Here is a 24,548-nt window from a genome sequence, read left to right on the forward strand (position 1 = left end):
CAGTCCACATGTGATAATTGTTAAAATAGCTTGGCATATGGAAAGGGATTGATGGAATCAGGACCAGAAGAAACTGAAGTGAATTTAAATAACCATTGTGTGGTGTAGCTTAAAAAAAAAGAAAAAAGAAAAAAAGACTCCCTTAGGAAACTATTGCCATCTACTTAAAAAGGAGAGGTAAAAACTATTACTTTCAGAAGCTTCTTTATAACCCATGACTGTTTTCTTGGTTCTATTTTTAGGTTTGGAGATGTCTCTTTGCAGGAAAGTATCAATCAGGAAAATTTTGAACTTCTAAAAGAATATTACGCAGTATTTATGGAAAAGATGCCTCCTGATTGTAAGTATGCCATTTTCAGAAAGCAACAGTAATAATTTCTTGATTATAGATTTTCAGGACAGGTCAGACATAGAGGTCAATGGGAGAAAGACGCATGGGGTGAGGATGGGAGAGAAACTTTGAGATTATCTGAAACCAAGAAGGCTGATTGCCAAGTTGGCATGGCTGACACCTGCCTTGATTGCACTCTTCGTGTCCTGCTGCTCATGCTAGGACGTTAATTTCAGTGCCACTGGAAAATACCAAAAATCTAAAATAAGGCGCTCATAATTAGAAATCTCAGTTGAGTTCAATAAAAATTTTATACAATTCTTAACCATAAAGAAGACTTTGAGAAATGTTTAACTTCCTAGGGCCCCTTGGGTGGCTCAGCAGTTGAGCATCTGCCTTTGGCCAAGGGCGTGACCCCGGGGGCCCCGGGATCGAGTCCCTCATCAAGCTCCCTGCAAGGAGCCTGCTTCTCCCTCTGCCTGTGTCTCTGCCTCTCTCTGTGTCTCTCATAAATAAATAGATAAATCTTTAAAAATGTATATTTAACTTCCTAGTGTATAATCTACACCTGATAGATTGCACAAATACAAGGAGGAAATCAGATAAAATACAAGTTCTACAGGTAATAAAATGCAATATGGACCAAGGAACTAATTCATTCAATATAGTCATTACAATATTTATGTGAAACTATTAAGGCATCCAGGCCTACACAAATGTATTTAACACTTTGGAATAGTTTGTGTTTGTGTCATTGTTCAGTTCTTTTTCCCTCAAAATTAAGCACATAACATTTAAGCAGTTCATAACTGCAGAATCAAAAATGTACTTGGAGCTCATCAATCAGTAGTAGAAATATGTTGAAGTATTGAGATATTTACATGATGAGAAACTAAGTTTTAATAAAGTAGGGAATATTTTAATAATTTTAACCAAAAACTGTAATAAAACTCTACGTGTCATCTAATCACTGGCAATTTGTTCACTCATCTGTATTCTTTTTTTTTTTTTAAGATTTTATTTATTTATTTATTTATTTTTTAATTTATTTTTTATTGGTGTTCAATCATCTGTATTCTTATATTTAACTTGAAAAGCCTTCCATGACACACCATTTAGGACTTTTCAGAATCCCAGTGAATCTTACATCAAAATATTATAATGGCACATGTAAGTTCAAGTATGGATAGTTTGAAAATTTCACCTGCAGGGTTTTTTCCACCTGTGGTTTTTAAATTATTTTATTTCACATAAAATATTATTTTTTATGCCAAAATCAAATTAAGTACGGGAGACTTTTTGGCAGCCAGTGTACTTGTGAATTCTAAATTTAATTACTTGAAAAGTTAATAATATAAACAAAACTATTTTGTGTAAGTAACTAATGAAAAAAGGTTTATTTTAACTTGGATGTAGGTGGGTAATTTTTTTTTTATGAGTCACCTGAAATTTGGAAGGAATTCTCAGAATTTTTTTTTTTTTTAATTCTCAGAATTTTTATAAATGACTCGATTTCTGTCCTTTTAAAGCATGGTCATGGGACAAGCAGGATCAGCATCACATGGGAACCTGTTAGCAATGCAAATTCTCAGGCCTCTCTGCAGGTTTATTGAGTTTGTCATACAATCTGTTTAATAAACCTTCCAGGTGATTTCTATTCCATAGTAATGTTTGTGAACCAATGATATGCCATAGTTACTCAAAATATATATTATATTTAAAATTAGTTTCTTAGCAAAGTCTGTGAAGGACTTCGATACTGTATATATAAAACTATCATGTCACCTTAAAAAGAAATGTGGATGAGTCTTTGTTGAAATATGTATAAGTCACGAGTAACTTATTGTCTGAGATACGAAATTTTTTTAAAAATGCCTGCTTTCAAGTCATTTAAACTCATTCACAGGAACATAAGTTCAAAAAAATTTGAAAAACATGAGGCCTCATAGAATATTCTGCTAATTAACTATAATTAAGTGTGTTTACAACTTGTAAATATATTTCATCCTTGAAAACAGGGTGGACTTTTGCATCAAACCAATTATATTTTGTTGGTTAGACAATTGTCTCAACACCCTGAGTTTTTCCTGATATTTTGTTTCCTTCTATGTCAACATATTTTTGAGACAATGCTGTCATGGATATGGCACAGAATTCCGTGATTTTACTTTGGTTGTTTTCCATAACAGAAGTCCAAACCTGATCTGTGTAATAATACTGACACATGTAGGGTTAACTCCTCATGCAGAAGTGTAACTCAAGCATCATTTGAGTTGCACTCTGTTCAAGGAAGGAACTATAAAATTTTATTAATAATGTGAACAGAAGTTAAACTCTTTGTAAGGAAGAAATAATTACCATCCTGGATCATACCCATAATTCATATAAGCCATTATTTTTCTTTCACAATGAAATTAAGGGATAATTTGTGTCAATGGCAAAAGGATAAGTTAATCCTCTAAACACATGACTTTCACTTATTAATCCTTTCTGGATGTGCTGCCCATTAATTTAGTAACCCTGGTTTTTTCCCCCATGATTTATTAATTACATAGTTGAATTCTACATGTTTTTCCGGTCAATAATTTCCCTTTCTTTCTGAAAGAATTTTATTTATTTATTTATTTATTTATTTATTTATTTATTTATTTATTTATTCATTCATTCATTCATTTATCTATTTATCTATTTATTTAATTTAATTTATTTATTTATTTGAGAGACAGAGAGAATGAGAGAGAAAGTTCAAGCGGGGAGAGGGAGAAGAAAACTCTTCACTGAGCAAAGAGCCTGACGCCAGACTCGATTCCAGGACTCTGGGGTCATGAGCTGAGCCGAGGGCACACACTTAACCAACTGAGCTACCCAGGCGCTCCTCCAAAAGAATATATTTTTTGCCCTTAAGAGATGTCCCCTTTCGTGATACTGGGATTGAATGAATAAATCCATATCAATGTGAGGAAACATACATGATGGGAGACTGTCCATAAGTACAAGGAAAGAAGGAATAAAGAACCCACAAAAAATGGAGGGATTGTCAGAGATTGAGGGTCATCAAGCATCTCTGTAGTTAAGTGAGAAGCATTCCATCCAGAACAAGGTAAACAACAACACATGCACAGATGAATTACAAGGAAAGATTCAAGAGAAGCTGTTGGATTTGGTGATTAGGAGCACAGATGACATTCCATGGAGTCATTTACACAGAAGCATGGAATGGAAACCATTTAAGAAGAGCATCTGTGTCGTACAAGTAGACGAGCGAAAGCCACCCTCCCAGGAAGGTTTAGAGTGACACAAAGAATGAAAAGATAGATTGAAAGCAGTAGAATCAAAGAAGAGGGTTTTCCTCCTTTGCTTCTCTTTAGTCTCATTTTCCAAGACAGATGAAAAATTTAAATTTAAAATTTTAAAGATGCAGAAATTGCAGGACAGTGGCAAGGGGCTGCACATCTGCTCGGGACTCTGCCCAGAAGTCTCTAGCCAGCAGCCCACCCGGGGCCCCGAGGGAGTGGAGGGGACTATGCCTCCCTAGTGATAACAGAGACACAACATTAGGAGGAGAGAAGGAGCATTCTGGCTTTTAGGAAAAGAAATCGGCCATGCCTGGCTGCCGTCCCTATAACAGCCCAACAAATCCAATAAAAGGTCACGGATAACTCCTTAAGATCACTGTTCTGAGTAAATAAGGTTTGGAAAGAGGCCAGGTGTCATTTAGGCTGCTGGTCTACCGCTGTCAGGTCTTCCTGGTCCCCTGAGAGCTACAGAGGAAAATGCCCTGAAACGGGAGTCTGCTCACACACATTGGACTCACTTTAAAAGTCAGATTGGTCATGGTTTTCCCTGATATCCAGTCAAATTCTTTTTAACATAACCATTAAAAAATAATTCTTTAACTATAATTTGTAAAAGCCGTGCATGAATGTCAAGCACTCTGATGTCTAGTTTTGTCAGGCCAAGATTTATTTAACGGGGTGCAATTTATTTGAACCAAAATATTGTTGTGTCCTTTGAGCTTATATTTTCAGTTAACATTTTCCATTTTTTAAGTGTTTTCGTTTATCTTACCCCTCATTTAAAAAAATAAATCAATGGAACAAAACTGGCTCAGCGAAGGGTAAAATTAGAAAGAAGATTATAATATTAAAACTCAAAATAATATGAAATCTATAAAAAGTAACAGTACCCCGTTAGGACAAGAAAACCTTCATATAAGAGTATTTCCCAGCAGTAGGTGAAAAAGAAAAGCTGAACTTATGAAGGCAATGTTGCACACCTAAAATGAGACTTTGTTAAGTCAGAAAATGGATCAATTCACCCTTCATCTTTTCTTCTTCATCGAATTCTTCATCTTTTTTCGATGAAGAATCTTTTTACTGAGGTTCGATTTGCCGACGTAGGGTATACAGAACTCCATCTTTCTAAAACTATGGCCAGGGATCCCTGGGTGGCACAGCGGTTTGGCGCCTGCCTTTGGCCCAGGGCGCGATCCTGGAGACCCGGGATCGAATCCCACGTTGGGCTCCCGGTGCATGGAGCCTGCTTCTCCCTCTGCCTGTGTCTCTGCCTCTCTGTCTCTCTCTCTCTCTCTCTGACTATCATAAATAAATAAAAATTAAAATATATATATATTAAAAAAAAAAAAAAACTATGGCCATATAGCCATTGAAAATTCAACAGGAGCTGTCAAATAGAGGCGGGAAGGCTCTGGGAAAGCGTGATCGTTTTCTCCTAGAACGAGTGTACGGGAACGGCCCCCGAGCGAGATTATTGGATTTAGTTCCTCTAGGAAGTGGGAACAGAAGAGCAAGAGTGAGCAGCCAGGGTGCCACTCGCCGTCACCCTCTCCGGGGGCTGAGCTGACAGGTGGACACATGGGGCTCTTACTGGGAAGCAGGCTACCAGCCGCCCTGCACCGCTCACCCGGTGCTCGGGTCCAGGGCCCGGCACCCCATCCCTGGCCTCCACCCGCCCTGCGCCTCCTCGCCAAACCCAGCGGCCCCCAGAAGCCACCTGAACTCAGAAAGGGGGAGATGAGGCAGGGCACACACCTCGGAGGACACTAACAGACGCGCAGGCCTGCGGCTGTGCACATGCACACACACGGCCACTCACCGTCACACTCAGGCTCGCGCCCCACTAAATGCCTTCCGACAGTCTGAGTCTTTTCAGTTAGCAAAGAGACTTTCTGATACAAGCTGAATATTTCCCAGGCTTTAAAGTAAATCTCTGGGGCTCCTGGGTGACTCAGTTGAGCGATTGACCCTCGGTTTCAGCTCAGATCATGGCCTCAGGGTCCTGAGGTCGGGCCCCATATCAGGCTCCACACTCGGTGGGGCGTCTGCCTCAGGATTTTCTCTCTCCCCCTGCCCCTTCCCCTGCGTCCCTGCGTGCCCCCTCTCTCATGCTCTCTCCCAAATAAATAATCTTAAAAAAAATAAATCTCTAAATCATTAACGTTCCCCCACACGTAACAATCCTAGATCTCTTCTGATTGATTTGCATTAATAAATATATTAATATACGTCATATAGAATAGATACATTTATATTATATAATCACACACACACCACACACTCTACATGAGGATGGCCTCTCAGCATCTACACACAGTGGTGCCAGAGACTACTGTCCTACTGTCAACAGGTTCAGCTGCAGGTGACATGAAATCTGCAGGACCCTTCCCCCACCAGCTCGCCCCCTCCCCTCAAATACCTCTCCTCCTTGCTTCCTTCTTACTGTCTGTAAACTTGGGTGATGAGTCAGGAAGTGCAAGAAGGTGGGGAAGGGGGTCTGAACCAGACACGTTCAGCTCGCCTAGGCTGGACTCCATAAAACACAGCCTCATCGATCCTGGCCCGGCCAGGAAAGCACACTTAGGGCATTTGCTGCAGAACGTGGGTGACAGACATGGGGACAAAAGGGGGAGAAATCCACCAGGGATGCACAGCTCCCCACCCCCACCAGTTGGCAAGAGCAGGGGCCGCTGTGGGGACTGAGGACATCAGCTGTGGGGTCAGCGGGCCTCGGCCAGCTGCTCTGGGTTCCTCAGGGTGGGAGGCTGTGCGGGGTAAGCCGGGACCCTGCACAGGGCTGCCCCCGCACCCGGAGCCTGCGGCCTCCCTCCTTCCTTTGACCTCCCCCCTTAGTCTTATTGTGTGACCCGAACCGTGAGTCTACACACAGCAAGCAACCTAGGCAACAAGGGCCAGAGGGACACAGACACAGATAGATCTGGGGGGAGCCAGGGCCCCGCCACTCAGCACCTCCTCTTACTTTCATCCGTGAACAAACAACCCCAGACCACCCGCATCTGACTGTGGGGTTGGCGGTTCGTGTTTCAGTGAAGCCACCGGGGGAGTCTTCGCTACCGTAGGAGTTGGGAACCACCAGGTCAGACTTGCAGAAGGCCATAAGTGAGCTATCAAAGTGTAAATTTATGTGTTGTGCTTCATTTCTACCCTAGACTTGAGTGTAAAAGAAAGTGAAATTCCCAGAATATTGAACTGTTGTATCTTCTATTTATTTGCCATTCACCGGACATTCATTGACCTAAGTGAAACGTGGTATAGAAGGCAACTGAGCGATAATCATGACTCTGGCCAACATGCGATTACCTTGACTTATGCCAAGCCAACCTAATGTGTCTAAGTTTCTCAAGCAGAAGGAATAATCTGAATACCATAGATTTTTGGCATTTTCAACAAACGTGAAGATACAGGAAGATGTAAGGCTCAAATTAACACATGAACATTCTTCCAACAAAACTATAAATTACTGTGTAATTAACTTACTACTACTAATTTCCGTTTTGCAGATGTCCAACTTTGATACTGTGTTCCTGTCCAGATATACAATTGAAAAATCCAGTTACTCACCCAAATATTTTACTTATTTTATTTCAAACATATATGTATTTGGAAACATTCAGATGGCTGAGGCAATTTTCACGTGTTATCCATATGCTTGGCATCGCATAGACATTAAAGATGAGTAAAAGGTATTGGCAGTATAGGAGACATTACCCTATAATGTAGGACTGCCTTCAGGTTGGAAATGTTCCAGAAAGAGCAGATAAAAGTGGAATTTAAAGATTACTAGCTGTCTCCAATTTTTCTGTACTTTTTTTTTTTTTTTTTGTCTAAACCCGCTCCAGCCAGCCTTTGGTCTACATAACTGTACTGAAACTGGTCTTTCGGGGTTTCTGTATTGTTAAAGCCAAGGCTCAGTTCTCTGTCCTCATCCTACTTAATGTAGTAATAGGTTTGACATCGTTATTTTTTTCTGTCTTTCATCACTTGCTTCCAGACCGCGGCACCTTTCTGTGATTGCTCCTACTGTCTGGCCGCTAGTTTTCCACCTCCATCACTGATTCCTCGTTATCTTTCTGACCCCCAAACGTTGGAAGGTCCCAGGATTTAGTCTCTGGAGGCTTACTTTGCTCCTGTTGAACAGGCTCATTGCTTTAAATACCACCTATTAATTATCGACCTCTGTACCTACATCAGCAGCCCATCTCTCTTCCTGGGCCTCATTTATCTTGCTCATCACCCCAAACTTTGTCCCTGATATGCCCTTAAAAACCTACTTTTCCTATAATCATCTCCATGTCAGTTTTTAATCAATTCTAGTTTTTTTGTTGTTGCTTTAGCAAAAAAAAAAAAAAAAAAAAAAAAAAAAAAAAAAAAAAACTTTGAAGTCACCCTTGACTCTTCTGTTTTTTCTCATACCCCACTTTCAGTCCATCAGAAAATTTCATTGGCTCTATTTCCCAAGAATGTGCCACCAGTTCCCACCACCTATATTTCTACTTCTCTAGACAAGTCCTTATTATTCTCACTTTCAGATTATGGCAATAATGTCCTTCTGGTCTCATTGTTTCCTCTCCCAACCTCACTGAGTTTTTGTCACTGCAGCCAAACTCCTCTTTTAAAAATGAAAATAAAATCATGTAAGTTATTAAATTCTTCCAATGGCTCCTCTTTTTTTGGTAGACTAAAAAACCCAAATTCTTACAGTGGTCTTGAAGGCTCCCTGTTATGGCAACAAATCTGCTCTTTGTTGTCTTCTCCTACCTCTGTCCCCCTCCCTTGCTCCACTCTGCCCCACATCGACCTCTTGCTGTTTCTTAGGACTTTCCCTTGGCTATTTCCTCTGCCTTAAATGCTTTCCCCATATGCAGATCCTTCACTCATCTCCTTTTAGTCTTTCCCCAAATGTCACTCTCTTAGGCCTTTCTTGACTGCCCTCTTTAAAATTGCAGTCTCCCATGCTGGTCCCCTTCTCTATAACATCTGCTGTCATCTACCTACAGTTTATCATTACCTCGTTGGGCTCTCTCTCCTTGGAACACAAGCTCCACGAGGACAAGTCTTCTTGTTTATATTTTGACTGTATCCCAACTACCAAAAACATTATCTGGCCCAGAGTTTATACTCCATAAATGCTTCTTGAATGAATGAATGAATGAATGAATGAATGAGATAGATGAGGTCATTTAGCTGAATGTTTTAAAGAATCAGAGAAGAATCGGGATCTTGTCAATAATCTAATCTAGACTCTGCCAAGGAGCACTACTTCTGCTAGTAATTGTTGGGCGATAAAAGGATTCCGTAGTCAAATGGTTTGGGAACTCACATTATCTCTTTGAAAGTTATGGAAAGGCCTGTACCATACTCAGCAAATGTGTTATGTAAAAGACCAAAGGGTAAATGATTCAGGCTTTAAGGGCCAGATGATTGCTGTTAAAACTACTCACTAGACACTGCCATTGGGGTGCAAAATGAGCCATAGACAACGTGTGAATTAATGAACATGGCTAAATTCTAATAAAATTATACTTACAAAAAACACTGAACTGACTGGGTTTAGGCTTCAAGTCATAATTTGCCAGTTCTGTTCTATGGTGTCTAAAGCTACTTAATTTGTTGAAATAGCATTTTATTGCCACATATGTATGTATATATATATATATATGGCATATGTAGCAAAAATATATAATACTCATGAGCATCTTGCCAAATGCCAAGTGCTTCTCAGGATATTTTGAGAAATACTGGCCTAGTGCAACCTTATTTGCCATGAGAGGCTAGGGATCCAAGATAAATTTTGTTAAGTTGACACACCTCACTAGGAGGAGAATAGGGACTAAACTGTGTATTTCCTGACCGTCAGTTAATCCTGACACTCAGTTAAGTATTCTTTTCACCTTTATGGTGCTACTCTCTCACTGCTGTAGATCTAAGGGCTGCAATTTAAAATTGCAGATTTAGGGGTGCTAGGGTGGCTCAGTCAGTTCTGAGCATCTGCCTTCGGCTCAGGTCACGATCCCACGGTCCTGAGATCGGACCCCAAGTTGGGGTCCCTGCTTGGCAGCGAATCTGCATCTCCCTCTCTCCCTCTGCTCATGCTCCGTCTCTGGCTTTCTCGCTCTTGAATAAATAAATAACATCTTTACAAATAAATAAATAAAATTGCAGATTTAAAAACGTTTAAATATTTCCAGCAGCACTTTTACTTTCTGTTTATAATTTCAACATGCTTGTAATTACAGATTTATTTTCAGCTCATTGCAAAAGAAACTCTGATGCACTTACCTCTTCAAGTTTTTAATGCTGTCTGATTAATAAAGATTAAGGAAGTTGTTTTCCCTGATATGTCTCTTTTTCCTGAAAGTCATTTCTGTGACTTTTTGAAAGGGAAAGGGATACAAAACAGTGGTCAGTTTTAATTTTCTTTGTACAGGCAAAACCACAGACATAGACTCCTAGCGTCCAATGACTTGTCCACTGGACCGAAGCAACAAACACAAATACCACCAATAACAGAGATAGACGTACGTACACAAACCCACACACAGGGCCACCTGCCCCAGCATCGCTCTCCGCTCTTCCGTGTTACTTCAGGGTCCTCACAAATTAGATACGTCTGGGTTTTTGGTGAGCCTTATTCTGCTCTAATTTGTACAGGACAAGTCCAAAATCAGTCTTTTAGATTAATTCATCTTTACATTTTTTTCTACACTCTTTCTTTCTCACGGGGGCTCTCCTGTCTGTTGACTAAGTAGACTCGGTCCTGCATTACAGTTTCTACCAGTCATCCAATATTGGCCAGGCTCCCAGGAAACCAGCCTGTAAGTCTGCACAAGATGGCATGAAATCAGAAGATATGAATCCAATTGAAAGCTCACTTAGGCAAACCACTTGATGTTTTGAATGTCTCCATTTCATTATCGACTAAATGAGAATGATTAATATGTATATGCCAGTACTTCAAAGTACAGTCTCCCATTATCTCACTGGAGAAAGGAAGTTCATTTTTCCAGCGTCAGTTCTGTCCTGAGATGTCACATTGCACTTATGAATGTCAGAGTGATGGACAGTATCATGACAATATGCACTTTGAGTTTCTCAAGGGACTTATGTTCCTCCTGTGTATACACACGTCAACTTATTGATCCAGTTAAAATTGATTGTAAAGCTCTGCCTATGATTTGAACCAACCGGCCTCTTTTGTGCATTTGATAGATTCTTCTTCTCTGTCTTGTCTGCATTCCTTCAAATAGCTATCTATATTACCTTTAATGAATTGTTTTATCATGCTTCCCATGGAAAATGGGAAAACAATATCTGTCATGCTTCACACTGAGTTTGGAGTCTGCTTGAGATTCTCTCACTACCCCTCCCCTGCTCACTCTGCTCTCTTTCTCTCTCTCTCTCAAAAAAAAAAAATGAGTTGAGGAATCTGTGTCAAGTCCCTTTTCATACTCAAATTTTCTATCTGTGCATAAAACTGTCTCAGGTATCTGAGGAATGTAGTTTGTTGAGAGTTCTCTACCTACAAACCATCCACCAACCCTTTGAAATGACTTGAAACTGGAGAGTCAGCAATCAATCAATTATTCTCTGATAATTACTGCTGCTTCTGATGTAATCACTGCTTCTCTGATAATCTTTTTAGAAAGCATATATTCCTTTGTGAAATACTCTGATAGCATTCTGATAGCACTAAGATCCTGATATCATCACCATTAGAATAAGTTCATTGACCCCAAAGTGAGGAGTAAGGTAGATATTAAAAATCTCAGGTCTCACCTTCCCTTTTGGAAATAAATATACCTTAATTAATTCAAATCTTCTAGGACTTCTAGAAGAGTTATATCCAGCAAAGAGCCCAACAATTAAAGGTAACTAAAAAATTGTTCTGATTTTTAATTAAATATCAACTAGCAACCTATGATTTTCCTTTTTAAATCCTTTTTTCCAACTCTAATTCACTCTATTGAGCATGCCACGCTCTCAGACATCCACTACTTACTATTCTACTTTCCTCAACCAGCAAGGGCAAGGTCTTCTCCTTCATTCTGGAAGCACCTTTATTTCATCATGCTTCCAATTCTGCAAAACAAGGCTCCAGATAAAGCAGAACTCATCTTTGAAGTCAAGTAAGGGGGAGGAACTCAAGACTCAAGGATAAAACTATCCTTATCTGGTGGGTCAGAAAAGAGAAGTTTGACAACATGAGTAGAGTAATATATTTTCTTGCTAACAATAAATATATGAGAATCTCAGATTATAAAACTAGAGCTCACTTCAAGTCAAAAAAGGAGCTTATATGAATGAAATAAAGTGTAGACCCTGGATTCTTGTGACCTATTTTCTTTTCATTTTGGAGCCTCCTAGAGCAGCTTTATTTCCATCATCTTCTCCCTCTATTTTACCTCATTCGTACCTCTCTTAATACCTCAAGAGTTCTCTTTTTTATTCTGTTCAGTATGAAATATTCGCGATCTCATTCCTACTTGCCTCCAGGAGCCCAAGGAAGTAATGTGGAGGCCTTGGCTATTGGGAGAAAGCCCTGTCTTCCCAACTGTCTCCCTGCGTTGTTGAGGCTATCATTCTGGCAATATGAGAGTCAGTTCCTTCCATGTTACCAGAGAAGTGAAGGAGCATGGAGTGCTGAACTGTTCTTTTTTGGAGATGGCCTTGTTATGCATCTGTGTCTCTGTGCTGCCATTTGGTTTGGCATATTTCACTGGCAGCCTGGCTCATACATGGTCAGGGAGGGGGGCACTGGAATTACCTCAACAGCTGCTTCCCTTTCTGGCCTAAGCTTTGAGAAATCTGTTCTTGCTTTGGTTTTCAGACCTTTAGTGTGTAATGTGTGCTCTCAACAGGACTTATCTTGCTACTCTTGTCAGGGTAAAATAAAGGAACTTAGAAGTTACCCTGGGTAAAAGAAAAGGTGGCCATTCAGCTGCCTTCTGTGCTAAGGACCTAGGCCGCTTATTTGAACACACGCATGAGTATCCCAAGCACTGCAATTTGGCTCACAGGGAGACTGAGCTGCGGGGGCACTGGGGTGGCTCAGTCAGTTAACCTTTTGATCTTGATTTCAGCTCAGGTCATGATCTCAGGGTCATGAGATCGAGCCCAACATCGGCTTCACACTGAGTTTGGAGTCTGCTTGAGATTCTCTCACCACCCCTCCCCTGCTCACTCTGCTCTCTTTCTCTCTCTAAAAAAGAAAAAAAAATACTGAGTTGAGGAATCTGTGTCAAGTCCTTTTCATACTCAAATTTTCTATCTGTGCATAAAACTGTCTCAGGTATCTGAGGAATGTAGGTTGTTGAGAGTTATCTACCTACAAACCATCCTCCAACCCTTTGAAATGACTTGAAACTGTTTGGAGAGTCAGCAATCAATCATGACTGTCCTCAAAAAAAAAAAAAAAAAAAAGGAAAATGGGAAAACAATATGTTATAATTCTGCTCTCCTCCCTTCACACAAAGTCCCATGGACTTCAATGTCAAATATTAATAAGGAAATTCCTAAAGAAATTTTAACCCACTGCTTTTAATATATTTTAACAATTACTTTTAAAGTTTGTCTTTTCATTTGCTGTGGATGATGCAAACTTGAAATTCATTTAAAAGGAAACAATGAAAGTGCATAGGTCAAAAATATTATTCAGCTCTGTTCAGGTAGGGAGTTTGATATTTGATTTCCTATATTGCCTTTTTCATAAATTGTTAAGTTGGAAATACAATTTAGATAAAGCCAGTTTCACTGGGGCTTTTTTCTATATTTTTCAAGATTTTACAGCATCTGAAAGAACGTAATTTCCAATTTTAAGTCATCTCAGTGGCTTTCACCTAATTGCTTTTGTTTGCTTGCTAGTACATTTAACTCTAATTATTTCAGAATTAATTATAGAGAAGACTTGATATCACAGAATATAGTACTAACCAAGGTGGACTGTGAAAGTATTGTCCTTTCTATGTTCATTTTTCATATGTAGAGATACAGGCCCTTCCAACTTCTTTTTTTCTTCCTTTGTAATTCTGATTATTTATTTATTAGGTAAATTATCCCAAGTTTACTCATATGAAATCAGAATCATCTTATTTGTGCTCACAGATTCTGTGGGTTGGGTATTTAGACCGCGTGTAGGGATACTTTATGTCCACTTCATGATATCAGGGACGTCCACTGGAAAAAAGATTGGTGGCGGGAGAGGGGGTCACTTAAGTGACCAGGAGCTGGAGTCCTCTGCAGGCTTCTGGACTCACATCCTAGCACCTGGGCCATGCGGACTCAAGGCTGGACTTGGCTGAAACCATGGAGTGGAGGGCCTAAACAGGAGCTTCCGTGGGGTTGAGCTTCTCCCAACATGGTGCCTGGGTTTTTACAGAGAACACCTCAGAAGAGGGAATACGCACAGAAAAGTTCAAAGAGAATCAGGCAAAGAGCCACATAGTCATTTATGACCCGACTTCCAAAGTGAGCATCACTCCTGCCTTACTCTGTTACAATCAAGACTGTCACAAGCCCACCCACATTCTGCAGGAAAGTACACAGGCTCCACCTCTCAACAGAAGGAGTGTCAAAGAATGCGGAGCCATGTCTTCAAACCATTGCTGTAGAAGTGATTGATGTGCTGCTTTACCAGACACATTCTGACTTATTTGTCTTTTTCTCACCTCTAAAGCAACAATACACATCTGCAGTATGGCTGGCCAGTGTTAAAAACACCGATATAAGCATGTGTTTTTACCTTAGCATATTTTTTATCTCAAGTGATGAAAACCTTGACTCAAACTGGCTTGAACGATAAAGAAAACTTATGAACAAAACTGAAAATTCCAATGGTAAGACAGGCAGCCCTTCAAGGGAAAGTCGCTCCGATGGCTTAACAGTATTGAAAAGACACTTTCCTGCCCTACTTCATCCCTCAGCTGCTCTTAGTGTTGACTTTATCCTGCATCGGTCGTCTAATACCAAAGGATGGCAGGTGTGAACAATTATCCCCATGTTCAACCAAAGAGATAAAAAGGACTTTTCTTCCTCTTCCACATTTGAGTCCTGAGTTTCACTCAGCTGGGGCAGGACAGGTCACTTACATATACCCCTGGAATAATTGCTGAAGTCACAGTCCAGTTCTACTGGCTTAGTTTTAGATGCCCATCCCTAAAGTAGTCCTGATTTCACGGCAGCTGGGATTACAGCAGTTGAGTTCAGAATGGGGGTATGATTGATCCATGTAAATTTTGTGGCTGCTATGAAGTAGGAAATGGGTGGAATAGGCGCTGGGAATTCAGCTTTAATTTCCATTTCATCTTGAAATACTCTCTGGCAATATACAACATTTGACCATGAGATGAGGAAGCTATTGCCTTGGCCTCGTTAGCATCACACATCAATCAGCTAAGAGTTTACAGGTCCATTCCTGTTCACTTGTCTGCACTCCGCCTTTGATTCAATTCAATGTCATGTTAAAGAAACAAGGAGAAAAATTGCTATAAATAGTGACTCTGAATTCGGCTATTTTGTGCCCTTGGGGAGTGATAAGAAAACAGTCACAGAGTTTGTGAAGGTTTGTGATTCTGATCTTTGTGGGTACCTGTATGCACCTTACTTTAGATAAATTCTGACTTTGGTCTGGGAAAGTAGGCTTCCTATCTGAGACTGTGAATGCTTTCCTAAGAGCTAACGTCTTCCTCCATTTTTCAGAGTTGACACAATTTAACAATGTAGGCACTTCTGCCAAGACTTTTATTAATTGTTTTCCACTTCAAGTTGATGAAGCATGGCAGGGTTATTGTCCTCATTTTGCAGTTGAGAAAATAGGGACAGAGGGTTAAGCAACTCACCTACGGCCACATGTCAAAGCAGGGACAGAGCTGGCATTGGAAATCACTTTCCGGGAATCTTGGCTCCGCCGTGCTTGCTTTAAAAAAAAATATGAAAGTTTCAAACAAACAAAAAAGGAACAGATCATGAGATAACAAACACTAAGGAATCCATCACTCAGCCTCAGAAATGTTTTAAGAAAAAATACAGGTAGAATGAAAGCCCCTTTTGTACCCCTTCCAGTTCCAATCCCTCACCTTTCCTTCCCTGAGAAAACTAATATCCTGAATTTGGTGTTTTACATTCTTGTACACATTTTTACCCCATATATATTATCCATAAAAATATGTAGTTTTGCATGTTTAACTTCATATTATTATTTTGTATGAGTCCTACAATTTTTATTGTTTTGCTCAACATAGTTTTTTTTTTTAATTAAAGATTTTATTTATTCATGAGAGATGCAGGGAGAAAGGCAGAGACACAGGCAGAGGGAGAAGCAGGCTCCCTGCAGGGAGTCCGACGTGAGACTCGATCCTGTGACCCCAGGGTCATGCCCTGGGCTGAAGGCAGAGCCACCCGGGGGCCCCTCAACATAATTTTTACTCTATATTCATACTGATATATACATATATAGTACAGCATGTTTATTGATTTTACCCATTATATATATAATATTATATTTCATGAATATATAATTTATTCTCTTTATGAACACTTAGATGGGTTTTTTTGCTATTGTTTAATATTATAAATAATAATGCAGTGAACATTCTTGTACCTTTCACCCGATTACTTTCTTGAACCCCATCTGAAACAAAAAATACTCTTATTGAGATAGGCATGGAGATTCAATCACCCTGTCTAAATTCTGTGCTGGAGTAATGCAGGAGTGAGTGGCAAAGGCAAGACTTATTGGCTGTATTTACATGTGAAGAAACTCATTTTAAGTCTAAAAACCGATTCACATTCCTGTATCCCAGGATTTCCCGTTGGTTTATCAGAATCTATCATTATATCTTGGAATCTCACTTACTAATCTACAAACTGGTTATTACTAACGATACTTCTTTCCAGAATCAGACCTAAATTTCCGTGACCTGTAGGATTTTTGTCAGGTTGAAAAAAAAAAAAAAAACTGGCAACAACTAAAGTGTTGAATTGGTAGAGATGTGCTCTGAATAAAGCAAGTTTTATCATTACAGAAATAGAAATAGTGGCCTAAAAATTTTAAGAACATCAAGATAACTTCTTTTTAAAAAGCATGCCCTGGGAAGAAGGAGTGAAATTTCAATGGGACATCATGTCTAGCTATCCTAAAGCACTATCTTTATGGGGTAGAAATAGACAAAAGATGATCCTCATTTGGCTTCCATTTTGGATCCTTATGGTCTATTTTAAATGACTGATGGAAAAAATCTTCATATCAACAATGAAACTAAATTATTTTTGAAAAGTCATTGTACTTTATCCTGGATTCTCAGAATTCTGAAGAAGTGGTTCGTTGTGTTAATATTGGAACTGCCTTCTAGTACCACCGGCTAATTGTGAAGACCCTAGCACAGATTTAGGGAAAATTGCTGGTGTAGGAATTTGGAGCCTGGAATTTTTTACTTCCTCTGACTATGAACCTTAGGAAAGTCACTGAAGCATCTTGGACGTGGGGTTGCACTGAGTCAGTAATTTGCAAATTTTTTAGGTTGACTCTATGTTGTTACATCAATTTTGAGGCTTGGGACAATCACCATCATCACATGGAATAGAACAGAATATATTCAGAGAACAGTGTATGCACTAAGAGTAAATATTTCATCAAATGCTTGTTACAGAAGGGTGTGTATGTGTGTGTGCGTGATGCTGTGGGTAAAATCCTCATTCCGTATTCCTTTCAAAAACATCCAAAAGCATTAATACCAGGTGACTTCAGAAAGTACCTCAGGGACCTCTCAGATATGGTTATGTCCCTATTTAAAATTCCCTAGTTGCTCTCATTTTTTAGGATGAAGTCCAGATTTCCCAGCATAGCAAAAAAGGCCCTTTGTAATTCTTGCCTCTGGGACCAGGCCCTGCGAGGACATAGTGAACTCTGAGCTCGCTGCTTCGACAGTGCTGCTTCATGTCGCCACACTTCTGCTTACGTTTTTCCTTGGGCCTCACATGCTTTCTGTAGCCACAAAGCATTATCTTTGCTAGAAATCCATCCACATCCAGCTATTCTTCGTGGAACTGTGCATCCCTTCCCTTGGGTCTCTGTTATTATTTTTACCGACTTACTGCCGTAGCCCACAGTAGACTTCACTACAGTTAGTAGTGGTTTAAAAACCTATCTCACCCTACTGAACCATAGACTTTGAGGTCAGATCTCTGTATCCTAAGAATTTTGGTTCTCTCCTTTTCTTACGCATATACTGTGCTCTTCTCCCTTTCTTTTAAAATAACGTTATTTTTTTAAAAACAGCAAAAGTTCATTTTAAATGTCCAAATGACATGAAAGGGCAGTTGAAAAATCACTCTAAATCCTATAGCCTAACAATGACTGATGCCTTGCTCTGCCTACATGGTTGTATGGAGAGATGTAAGCACGCACACATATGCATACAATGTTGTATGAGTGAATCAATTCACTGATCTGACCAATTTTTCCTTCCAACAATGCCAAGGACACCTTTCCTCTTAATGATATACCCATACATAATTTTAAGTGACTGCTTATAACGTCAATTCTTTAAGGGCAGTGATGGTAGACCTGACTTCTCTCACGCTATATCAGTGAAAAAAGTGGCATCATTGTCCTTAACTTTCTTTGGTCAGCCATAGGGTCCTGAGCTGGTTTGGTACTGCCTTCAAGGCATTCTACGATGCCTCCTTCCCTTTGTCTCTGGGCTTTGTCCTATTAAAATTTCTGTATTTCAGAGTCTCCTATTAGCAATGTGATGTTTTCAGTCAAACCTTGTCTATAAGAGAATCACCTATAGTTACATAGTAAAGGTTTGACTTCTGATAGGTTTTTTTCCATTTAGTAACTAATGCAGTGGAATCATGCACGTTATTCATATGAATATTTTTACTATCATCACCCTAATGTAGGTATGCATCTCGCTTGTACTTGACCTTCCCCTATTCTGTAGTCATGACATTCAAGATGGCATATAATTGTTGTCAATGAATATTTTTATTTTACCAACCACTTTCACTTGTCGTTAGATAGAGATTCCCAGAATAGTTCATCAGGATACTTCCCCACTCTCTGGAGCTAAAGTCAAGAACTACACAGATGTATTATTTTAATACAGTGAAACACCTGGTACAGTTTGGGGAACTATGAAGTCACATTATGATCACAGTTTATTTGTGTCGTGTTTGTGTATGTGTGTGAATGTGTGTGTATATGCAGGTGTATGTGTGAGAGAGAAATCCGACTCAGGAATATATCAATTTTCCTTTGCTGTGACTGGAGAGCCTACGTACAGTCCACATTATTCTTATGGATTTTCTCCTGTTTTCAGCCTCGATGAAAACTCTTAGGAATTCTTCGTCCTCACGATGTGGCTTCAACAGTAGAGCACGTTTTCATACTTTATAGCATTAATCCAAAAACTTTCTTAGAAAGCCTTTTTGTTTCCATCTTTATAATTCTGGTCTTGACCCCATCTCACCAAGTGTCAAGGATATCTGTGACATAATGTTCGTTGCCTTAGGTTTAATATAAAATGCATGCCATCTATTACCTATGCTTTAGCTATTAGGATGTAGGGATCTGAACAATCAGTCATTTCCTGCTTCCTGTCTAGTTATCTCATATAATTAACTCTCACCCCTCATGGTTTCCCTCTCTCCATGCCATGCCTGTGCTCCTCAACAGCAGTGGTTGAGGAGGATAGATTTTGCCCTCAAGGAACATTTGGCAATGTCTGGAGACATTTTTGGTGGTCACAGGAAGGGTACTACTGGTTTCTAAATGGTGGCGGTCAGCAATGCTTAGGTCAACACCTTACAATGCAGAATAGAGGTCCATTCCCCACGACGAAATGTTACCCAGTCCAAAAAGTCGGTAGTGCTGAGGTCAGGGAATCTTGCTTAGAAACTGACTTTGTGTGTTTTATCTGAACCTTCAGATTTCTTCCACCCCTGAGGTGTTTGGGTTAACATATCCTCTTGGTTCAGACTAGCTGCTTAGTAGCAAAAAGTGGTTATAAGATATTAAGATATAAAATTCTATCTCCTGTCTCATATTGTGTCGTGCTTTGGTTGAAGTCCGGCAGCAGCCAGCATCATCAAAGATGCTTCCCTTGTTAGGAAAATAACAGTATATGAAAATTGACATTGCCACAATAGCACAGAGTAGGTCATGGAGGAAACTGAGGCATATTTCTAAGTAAAAGAATACAGCTGGAGAGATTAATAACTATGATTATCCTCAGAGTAATAAATATGATTATCCTCAGATGTTCTCTGCTCCAAATGTTATTTGTTGTTATGGAAATTCTACTTGCACGTACATTGAACAAATCTCCATGGGAAGCTTAATATTAACACTATCTCTCTTTCTTCCTTTTTTTTTTTCTCAGACATTTCACATTTTCAAGAACAAAATGATTTAAAAGGACTACTAGAAAATCTCCATCAAAATATCCAAGCCAAAAAAAGAAAGAATGTAGAAATCATGTGGCTGGCTGCAACGGTAAGCACTCTCCAGCCAGATCTTTGTCCCTGTCACCATGATGTCCAGCGACCATCCCTGGGTACCCGGGCTGTAGGGTCCAACCTCTACACTTTGGGTTATCGGATGCCATCCTCCATTATCTAGGGGATTAGGCATTCTCAGTGCTGGTGGTAGCTCTGTCAGTACATTAGAACACAAGGTGGAAGAGGAGGCTCTCAAGGAGAAAGAATTTTACTCTTGGCTTTTCTGGTGGATGCTGGGTGTTGTTTGACAATTGGAGGCTCAAATGAAGTCTGTGGTCTCCTTTCCATCACCTGTTGTGATGTCAGTCGCCCGTATCAGGATGCTGAAGTGCTGCCCTAGAGACAGACGGTTGCAGCAGAGTGCAACTAGCAGATCTCACGCACGGCCTCCGTCAGGCTCCTGGACATACTATTCAATTAAGGAGCTTGTAATGCGTTTGTTAATTTAGATATTAGCGTAGAATTTATTACCAATGGATTGCTCTTGGGGTGATGAGCTGTATTTTCTACGGTTCTTCTTCATGTAGTGGTACCCTCAGGGGAGAAGTTGTGCCTCATTTCCCACCCCCGGTTCTAGCACAGGGAGGGAGAGAATAATGCCTGTGTTTTTTAAACTCTTGTCTGGCAACCACTCAGGCATAGCTCACACGAAGTTGTGAATTTTGTTAAGCAGTCAGACCCGAAGATCCTTTCCTAATAAGAGGATCTTTTCATCAGAAAAGGCACACGTTGGAGATCTTTGTGATGAATGCCATATTTGTAGGCGTTGCTTGTGTAATTTGGGGTTCAGCGACTGATCTTCTAACATAACTCCATTCCTTCTGTATCAATAGCATATAAAACAAAGCCTCATCCCTACTGCCAGTGGTCAATCAGAATCCAATATGACTTACCCTCTTCTGGGAAAAAGGAATGGATGATTTACCATGAGTCTATATAAAATAATTTACCGAGAGCAAGGCAGGGGAGAGCTGCTTTAGCTTCCCTTCATGCCCTCTTGGAGCCCCAGGGAGGAACATCAAAGGTAGCCATATGAGACATGGCTTGCAGGCAGCTCATTTACACCGGCCCCATTTAGCACCACACTGCAGCGCAGGAAGGTTGTTTTTAATAGTCTTCCCCCCACCCCCCACCCCCGGTGTGTCTGCTCTTTCTATCTTCAAAGACGGCTATGGTTGTTAATTCTCACAAAAATTGCACACGGAAGGTCGTGAGCTATTTTTGCTATTTTACTAATGATAGGATAATAGGAAGGTAATTTGATCATTTCCCAAGGCTTTCTGACAGCTTCGGAACAAATACATATATCACTGTATACGTATCATGAAGTGATGCGAATTGCTAAGTGAAGGATGTACGTGTGCGAACACCAATGTGCATTTTCTCTTCGTATATGTAGTTTTACCGATTGAATATGTAAAAAAAAAAAAAAAAAAAAGCTTTTCCCATGAGTCTTATTCATTCGTGTATATTCTTTTTAAAACTTAAACACTGACCAAATATGGCTTTCTCACAACCTAACTGTTGAATGGGTGATTATCTGCCTTGATAAGTGCATGACACCCATAATGTGCAAGCTGAGCATTCCGTAGGAACACTGGCTTTATTATTACAGCATTTCTGTAGGGCGACACCTCAGTTTCAATGTCCTCTTTGTAATTCAAGGACTTGGATAATATTTTGCATTTGAAGACATATAGAAATTCCCTTTGACATTTTCCAAAAAGCTGTTCTCTCTATTTCATTCTCATTTATTTATTTATTTAATTTATTTTTAAAATGTATTCATCCGAGAGAGAGAGAGAGAGAGACAGAGGGAGCACAATGGGGAGAGATGGGGGAGAGGGAGAAGCGGACTCCCTGCTGAGCTGGGAGCCTGACGTGAGGCTCCACCCCAAGCCCTGGAGGTCATGACCTGAGCCAAAGGCAGACGCCTAACCAACTGAGCCTCCCAGATGCCCCTTCTCGCCTATCTTTTAAAAATCTATTAGTTAAATATTGCTGTGTTCTATTTTACATTCTCATTGAAAAAAATATAAAACTACTTGGTTTTGTCTTGATTGAACTTTAAGAAATAAAAAGTAAGAATTTAAGGAGACCACATGCCAATGAAGTGAATTAAATTAAGTTCATATGGTTCAAAGAGCTATAGAAATAAGGAAACCAAGACTCAGCCTGTCCCCTCTGATTGAATTGCCCTTACCTCCTCTTGATGCTAAATTTAGAACACTATCCTCACGAGGATAGTGGCATATAATAGAAATAACACGTTTTAAAGAATATTCATTCTTTTTAAAAATCATTATCACATACATGGCCATTGAGGTCTATATTTCATTATTATGAATATAGCCAAGTCTTTGTTATTTTATATTAAAAATTCTGAAATACACTTTATTTGAAAAGATTAGGGTTTTCCAGATGAAAAAAAAGATTTTATGCTTGTGCTTTCATATTTCTTGAATCAGTTATATTGGAAATAGTGACAATGTACCAAAGGTCTAATAAGGACTTGTAAATCCTAGTCTGATATCAGAATCACAATTAAAACATGGTAAAAACCCTTGATAAAGCATGTTAGTATATCTTTTCCTCACAGCAGATAACTGTTAAGGCCTCCTTGATGGCAGGTAATGAAGCAAGACTGTATTATATCACATTAGATTTATTTTAAGCACATATTGATTAACATTGTTGACAGTAATGTATAGTGTTGGCATCTCATATGAGAGCCCTGCCATGGCACAGGGAAGAGAAGAGAACGGAATGATTCACCTGCTAACCAGAGGGCAGTGAGACAAGAGATAATTGTGGCTCAGAGATTTTTCTCTTAAATTACGTTGGGATAACAAAAGAAACAGAAAAGGACAGAAGCTAACGGCTCAAGTCATGATCTCAGGGTTGTGGGATCAAGCCCCTGCATCAGGCCCCACGGTCAGCTCAGAATCTGCTTGAGGTACTCTTGCTCCCTCTCCCGATGCTCCTAAATGAATGAATGAATGAAAAATAAATAAATAAATAATCAATCTGCTTGAGGTTCTCTCGCTCCCTCTCCCTCTGCTCCTCTATAAATAAATAAATAAATAATCTGCTTAGGGTTCTCTCACTCCCTCTCCCTCTGCTCCTCTATAAATAAATAAATAAATAAATAAATAAATAAATAAATAAATAAATAAATAAATAAATAAATAAATAAATCAACCAACCAACCAACCAACCAACCAACCAATGAACAAAATCTTTTAAAAATAAATGAAAGAGCCAATCATTATGAACTTTCTTAGCGTTGTACCCAGTACAGTAGAGGTGCGATTAACAGTGACCATTTGGTGTCCTCACTCTTACTAGTTGCATCGATGAGGGGCTAGCAGTTCAGTTACCTGCTGCAGTGGCAACATGTGGATGTTTGAAATCTCATAAACTAAAGCCAAAACTAGCAAATGTTTCTTAAAGGTAAAGTAAGATGTTAGCTATGTAGGATTCAGATCAAGTGTCTGATCCAGGCACTTGGATATCTTCCTTTCACGATTAAGGCATCGCTCCTGAGCCGTGACTGTCTCCGTCATCCACTACAGCCAGGCCTCCTCTCAGGGAGCACGGCTGCCTCTGCCGGACACTTACCACTTCCTCCGGCTTCAGCAGCCCCGCACCTCACACATCATATACAAAGAACTACATAAATTCAATCTGTTCCACTAGCTTTTGAAATGAAAAGATAATGTTTTTCATTCGCTAGGGCAGATTGAACTAATTGACTATCATAAATTAACATAAATCTGGTGTGTTTAGATAAGAAGTGTTTAGACGAGTCCGACATTTTAGAGTCATCTACAAATGAGCAATAAACTGTTTATATGCCTGTGTTGCAGATTTGTCGCAAACTAAACGGTATTCGTTTCACCTGTTGCAAAAGTGCCAAAGACAGGACGTCGATGTCAGTGACTCTTGAGCAGTGCTCAATCTTGAGAGATGAGCACCAGTTGCACAAGGATTTCTTTATCCGAGCCCTGGATTGTATGAGAAGGTAGCCCATATGTCTTCAACTTTCTTTCTTATAAGGTCATTTTAAAGCTTTGTTTCATTTTTTTTTCCAAATACATAGTTTACTGGCAGACTAAATATTTAGTGACTTCACTGCATTTCCATGGCTCATAGCTTGTGGCATGAAAGATAAAATAATGTTAAGTATTCCCTCTACTAGGCAATAAAAAGAAAAGGTGGCTGGATTTTGAGAATAGCTTATTAACTCATTTAGATCCAAGTTGTGAAGGGCTCTGGTCCTTCCATATATAATACTTGAAGAACAATTTCTTTGCATATTAGTAATTATGAATATGCACAAAATAAAACTAAGTTGTTATCCAAACAAAATCTTTCCTAACTACAGTTCACAGATGATC

General features: G+C 39.6%; 1 protein-coding gene across 16 annotated transcripts in view; it reads left to right on the top strand.

The window, feature by feature from the left end:
* Positions 1-24,548, top strand: part of INPP4B (inositol polyphosphate-4-phosphatase type II B) — a 711,205-nt gene that overhangs the window by 642,279 nt on the left and 44,378 nt on the right. For all 16 annotated transcript variants that reach the window (XM_077860913.1, XM_077860916.1, XM_077860927.1 and 13 more), the window contains 3 exons: positions 243-340; positions 20,031-20,143; positions 24,018-24,172. In XM_077860913.1, the coding sequence (XP_077717039.1) occupies positions 243-340; positions 20,031-20,143; positions 24,018-24,172 (366 nt within the window). The remainder of the gene's footprint in view (positions 1-242; positions 341-20,030; positions 20,144-24,017; positions 24,173-24,548) is intronic.

The sequence above is a fragment of the Canis aureus genome, chromosome 20, assembly GCF_053574225.1.
Source record: "Canis aureus isolate CA01 chromosome 20, VMU_Caureus_v.1.0, whole genome shotgun sequence".
NCBI lineage: Eukaryota > Metazoa > Chordata > Mammalia > Carnivora > Canidae > Canis > Canis aureus.